At 36.1% G+C, this 5,698-nt stretch overlaps 1 protein-coding gene across 1 annotated transcript; it reads right to left on the bottom strand.

The window, feature by feature from the left end:
• Positions 1-839: 839 nt before the first annotated feature.
• On the bottom strand, positions 840-4,396 carry LOC107422807 (receptor-like protein kinase 7). The gene is made up of 2 exons (XM_048475531.2): positions 1,679-4,396; positions 840-1,510 (listed from the first exon to the last, which is right to left on the bottom strand). Exons 1-2 carry the CDS (start codon positions 4,257-4,259, stop codon positions 1,110-1,112), a joined length of 2,982 nt encoding a protein of 993 aa, XP_048331488.1. The 5' UTR covers positions 4,260-4,396; the 3' UTR covers positions 840-1,109.
• Between the last annotated feature and the right edge of the window lie 1,302 nt (positions 4,397-5,698).

Raw genomic sequence — 5,698 nt, 5'->3', positions numbered from 1 at the left:
ATAGTATCCATTGTGAAACAAAATTAACCATTTTAAAATAATGTTCGATATTAGATTCTCATCTTATAAAATAAATTTAATCTTTTTTATAACGAAATCATATATATAGAGAAAAATTTCTATAAAATCATATATATATAGAGAAAAATTTTCAAACGTAGATATTCTAATTTTATAAAATTCAAATATCAATATCAAATAATATGTTGTTTAAAAAATATTTTAGGCAATATATTACCTGGTATATATTAACTTTATTTAAATTAGAATATCTTAATGAGAAAAAGACCGTATATAAATAGAATTTTGATACAATAGGCAATGCTTTCTTCACTTTCAAACCAAATGTTTAGAAGCATTGGTGGGATACAATATCAACTAGGGGCTAAAGAAAAAAAGCATGAAATTTACAAATTTTTTTTTTTAACCTATGATTTTCCTGGCCCATATGTGATTTGCTAATTCTACACCTGTGCTGATCACCACAAGGTTAGCAATATTACATTCTAGATCATAACTATTATATATAATATTTATAGTGAGTTGCTTATCTAAGATCCTAAACAAAATTAAAATCTAGGAACAACCTATATGCAATGATGAATGCCTACTGTCCACTTACATGTCTTGATACTGCTAGGACATGTAGATATTTTCGGACTTTAATTTTAATTCATAATCCTGAATAATTATATATCCGCATATGCCAGCCAATCACCAAAAGAACCTGCTATGGCCTGATATTATTTGGTGTATCCTTTGCTTATGAGACAAAGCGCTAGTAATTCCATGCCCAAAAAAGAAATAAAAGTTTGCCAAATCTCATCACTCCGACAAGGGGAACTGAAATGAAAATTTTCTTATTAAAAAAAAAAAAAAAAGGGTGCCATTTTTCAGCAGCCTTAATTCTTCCTCGATCACTATTTTACAAAAAGGAACCTTACCATATAGACATTAACCATCTAAAGGAACTAGCAAATATGTTACATATAATCTATCAATATCATTATGTTGAGTACTAATTAAAGCAGGATTGGCAGGTTGTGAAATTACTTTCTTAGCAGAACCAATTTCTTTTTTTTTTTCTTTCTTTTTTTCTTTTTTGACGCTTAAAACTCTGGCTTTAACTTCTTTGCATCAGCCACTTCCTTTTTCATGCTTGTTCCATCTTTGGTAATGATAATTCCCATCAACTTACATGGTTCAGCTTCTTCTAGCATTTGAACCACACTTCTCATTGTGGGTCTAAGTTCAGGAAGCCTTGCTGTGCAAAGAACAGCTATTTTCAATACCTTTATTGTCTCTTCCTTTAAGCCCTCTGGAATATTCGAATCAACCAAACTTAATATGCTTTCTCTAGTCTTTAGATTGTTGTATACCCAGCTCACTATGTCCTGATTCTCAGCGAACTCTGGCTCAATCGGCCTTTTTCCAGTCACAAGCTCCATCAACACCACTCCAAAGCTATAGACATCACTTTTCTCATTGACTTTATATGTGTATCCATATTCTGCACAACATAAACAAGTTGAAGAAAAACCCAATTAAGCTTACGAGTAAAGGCTGCTAACAAACAATAAACCAATCTTAATTTCACAACAATTTTTTTTTTTTGTCCTCAAGAAACAAATAAAGAAAACAGCACAGAAAGAACAGAATAGGACTAATCAGAGCTAACCAGGTGCTATGTAGCCATGTGTTCCAGCAATGACATGAGTGGAATCCTGGCCTCCGTTGGCCTGAACGATCTTAGCAAGACCAAAATCAGCAATCCTAGGCTTCAAAAACTCATCCAACAAAATGTTACTGGACTTGACATCCCGGTGGATCACCGGCCTATTGCAGCCATGATGAAGATACTCCAGACCTTTGGCCGCCCCCACCGCTATCTCATACCGTGTTTCCCAATCAAGCTTCAACTTCTGGCCGGTGTGCAGCCTATCCCACAAGCTTCCGTTCGGTAAAAACTCATAGACCAACAGGCTAGAGTCCTCACTTGTGATGCTGCAGTACAACTTCACAACATTCACATGCCTTATGGAGCTCAGAGTCCGCACCTCAGCATCAAATTCCTTAGACCTTCCAGTGTGTTTTCCGAGCATCGGAGTAGTACTCCTGATCTTTTTCCGCCCTTTGATATTGGTATTCCATATGTGCTTCACAGCAAGTTCTTTACCATTAGGAAGAGAGACTTTGTATACATTTCCGGACCCTCCTTTCCCAATTATATTCTCTTGCTTAATGGAATCGAGAATCTCACCCTCCGTGAAGCTTAACACATGGAAAGAATTTACATCCCAAGATTCTTCCTTCAATGAATGGTCTTGATCTTTTTCCTTTTTCTTTAAATGGAAGAAACAAGCCAGGGTAAAAAGCAGGACAGCCGAACCAACTGCAAAGCAAATGATGAGTGTTCGGACATCCTTCGACATGCCCGAATCCGGGGAGCAGCGTCGGAAACTGTTTATATTGACGCTGCAGAGCTCCGGGTTACCGGCTAAACTTCCATTGTAGGCTGCAATGGACAAAGACTGCGGGATGCGACCCGAAAGTCGGTTATAGGATAGATCAACAAGGCTAAACCTTAGAGCTCCCAGAGTTTCTGGAATTTGTCCCGAAAGTTTATTCATTGACAAATTCAGAGCATTTAGACTAGGAAGAGAGCCAAAAGACGTTGGGATTTTGCCCGACAGCAAGTTGTTCGCCATGTTTAAGTCGGTGAGAGACGAACAAGAGCCTAATGATTTGGGTATGGAATCCGAGAACATGTTCCCCTGTAGATGAAGAGTTCCCAACTTCTTAAGATCACCAAGACTCGCCGGAATTCTACCGGATAGATGGTTCTCGCTCAGGTCTATTGAAATTAAAGACGTAGCTCCGGAAATCTCCTCAGGTAACTCTCCGGTCAGGCGATTGTTGGCTGCGAAAATCTGGCCCAGAGCCTTGGCGTTTTCGATATCAGGAGTTATTGGACCTTCGAGTTGGTTGGATTCTATGTCGATGATGTTCAGTGCCGGTAATCCCCATATTCCAGCCGGAACTACACCGGAGAGGGAGTTCTTGCTGACTCTGAACCGGCGTAGCGTCGGACAGTTGGCGTAACTGGCCGGAATTTCGCCGGTTAAGTTGTTCTGTAGGACGAGAAGAGCTTTCATTTTCCCCATCTTGCACATATCAGGAGGAATTGGACCAGTCAGGAAATTCTCAGACACATCAATGAAATTAAACTCTGCCCAAGAACCAATCTTTTCAGGAATAGGACCAGTCAACTGGTTTTTGTAAAGTGAGAGGTTCACAAGCCGCTTGAATTCTCCGAACTCCGACGGTATCTCACCGGAAAAGTTGTTGGCAAACAATTGCAGAGAAACCAAGTTCGTCAAGAACTTCAACTCCATTAAATCACCTTCAAGATTGTTCGCTGAAGCATCAAAGAACTCGAGCTTTGTAAGGTTCCTCAGCCCGATTGGTAGTTTTCCAGTGAAGTTGTTGTTGTAAAGCTCAAACTGCCAAAGATTCTTGAGATTCCCAATCTCAGCTGGAATCTCACCACTTAAATTATTATCGGCAATCTCAAAATTTATTAGCTCGGATAAGCTTCCGATTCCGGTTGGAATTTTCCCTTCCAAGGAGCAGTTTGAGAGGTAAAGCCAATTCAGCTTGTTTAGCTTCACAACCTCTTGAGGAAACGGAGTTGGTCCGAATGGATTATCTCCTATGCTCAACCGAACAAGACCCGACATGTTGGAAAGTGATTTCGACGGGAAAGTGCCTGAAAATCCACTGCTATTCAAATAAAGATACTGTAAATCTCCCAAAGGAGTTATATCAGGAAAAGGTCCGTTGAAAACATTGTTTCCCAAATCCAAATACTTCAATTTCGTGCAGTTTCTCAGGTCCTCTGTGATTTTTCCTTGCAAAGAATTAAAACCCAGAGAAAGCTTTTCCAAGTTTTGAAGCTCGCATATCGAATCTAAAGGAAGAAACCCAGATAGCTTATTTTTAGAAAGTTCGATCTCTGTAACGAAACCTTGGGAATCGCAGGTAATCCCGACGAATTTGCACACGTTTCCGGTGGAATCCCATGAACTGAACACGTCGGGATTGGAGTTGTAGAGTGATGATTTTAGTTTCAATAGGATTTGGAGATCGTCGGAGTAGATTCCGGAAAAGAAACAGAGGAAACAGAGGAGGTAGAGAGCAGGCAAAGATTGCCTGAGATTATTGGCTGCTGACATACCGATGGTTGACAGCAAGGACATGGACTTTTGGGTTCCTTCTGGTATTAGTTGGAGACGAAGAGTGGAAGCAAGAGTTTTAATTTTAAGTCCTTTGGGGTAAGATAATTTTTAACAAACACATTGTGGGCACATTTTTTTTTTGGAGGGTGTTTCAAATGTACAACGGTTATTTAAAAACATGTGCTAGTATTATTTTTTTTTTTAATACATATGGTGCATATACACATTTAAAATTCTTCTCTGTAATAATAACAAAAAAAAAAAAAAAAAGAGAGAGAGAGAGATAATATGACTCTTTATTATATTATCAAATATGGTATATTTATTGTTTTTGTTTGGTTTCTAATTTAACGTTTGTGTAACACTATCGTGTAAAAAAAAAAAAAAAAAAAAGTGTCCGTCTTTAAAATTTACTTTGCCGTGGTTTTTTCAAACAGTGATTACCCAAAAAAAATAAAAAAGAAAAAAGAAAGAAAAAGAACACATATTATATATCTTTTTTTTTTCACTTATTTATTGTGGGAGTTAAATAAAATATGGTGCTTTTAGATGGACTCTAAAAAACATGTTACATGCTGTTTAAATTTTATATGTAGCTGGTATAGTTTTTCACCACTTGAAACAAAGAAGGGTTCTAATATATAATATTTACCCAAAAAAAGAGAAAAAAAAAAGGTTCTAAATATAATTGTTTTAGGTTTTATTGTTTTTTGTTTATAATTTCTTTCTTGTTGTTTTTGTTGGTGCTTGTTTATTTGCTGCGTCATCAATGGCATGAGCACCAAAAAAGATTTGCTCCATACGATCACCGCTTTTTCACAAATCACTTTTTTGTTTTTTAGTACTAGTAGTAGTGCTGTCAATGTTTTCAGCTTGTTAATTATTATTTCCAATTATATTTTGTTTCCTATTTTTATGCTTTAACAACCAATGCTGATTGCATGATTGCATATTTTCCATTAAATGATATAAGATAATGCGGAAAAAAAAAAATATATATATATATATATATATAAGGATGACCAAGTTGACACCACTTTCTTTCACTCAAAGTAGCTTTTGGTTGTTTACCTTTGTTTTCCACTTCCTCACGAGCAATACGAGTCTGTATTGTGACCACTTTGATAATGGGAAGCAAATTAGTGGTATTCACTTTGACTTGACCAATACAAACTATTTAAAATATAAAATATTAGATAATTTTTTTTTTTTTTTTTGGGTCTGGATATTAGGATAAATATAGGCTTTGAAGGTACACCTAAAGTTTGAGTAAAGTTTCTCTTTGGTCGCTGGTTTTTATTTTTATCATGTCAACAAGAAAATTTTACTAATTATTGTTTTGATGTCAATCTGATGTATATGATATATTTTTTTGAATTTAAGTTATGAAAATAATGCATTAATTATTGACACTTTATTTTTTAAATAAAGGTTTTATATGCACATGACATTATTTTAAA

This window comes from Ziziphus jujuba, chromosome 5, assembly GCF_031755915.1.
Source record: "Ziziphus jujuba cultivar Dongzao chromosome 5, ASM3175591v1".
NCBI classification, from domain to species: Eukaryota; Viridiplantae; Streptophyta; class Magnoliopsida; order Rosales; family Rhamnaceae; genus Ziziphus; species Ziziphus jujuba.
The sequence above is the reverse complement of the archived record's forward strand: the minus strand, read 5'-3'. Positions and strand labels throughout refer to the sequence as shown.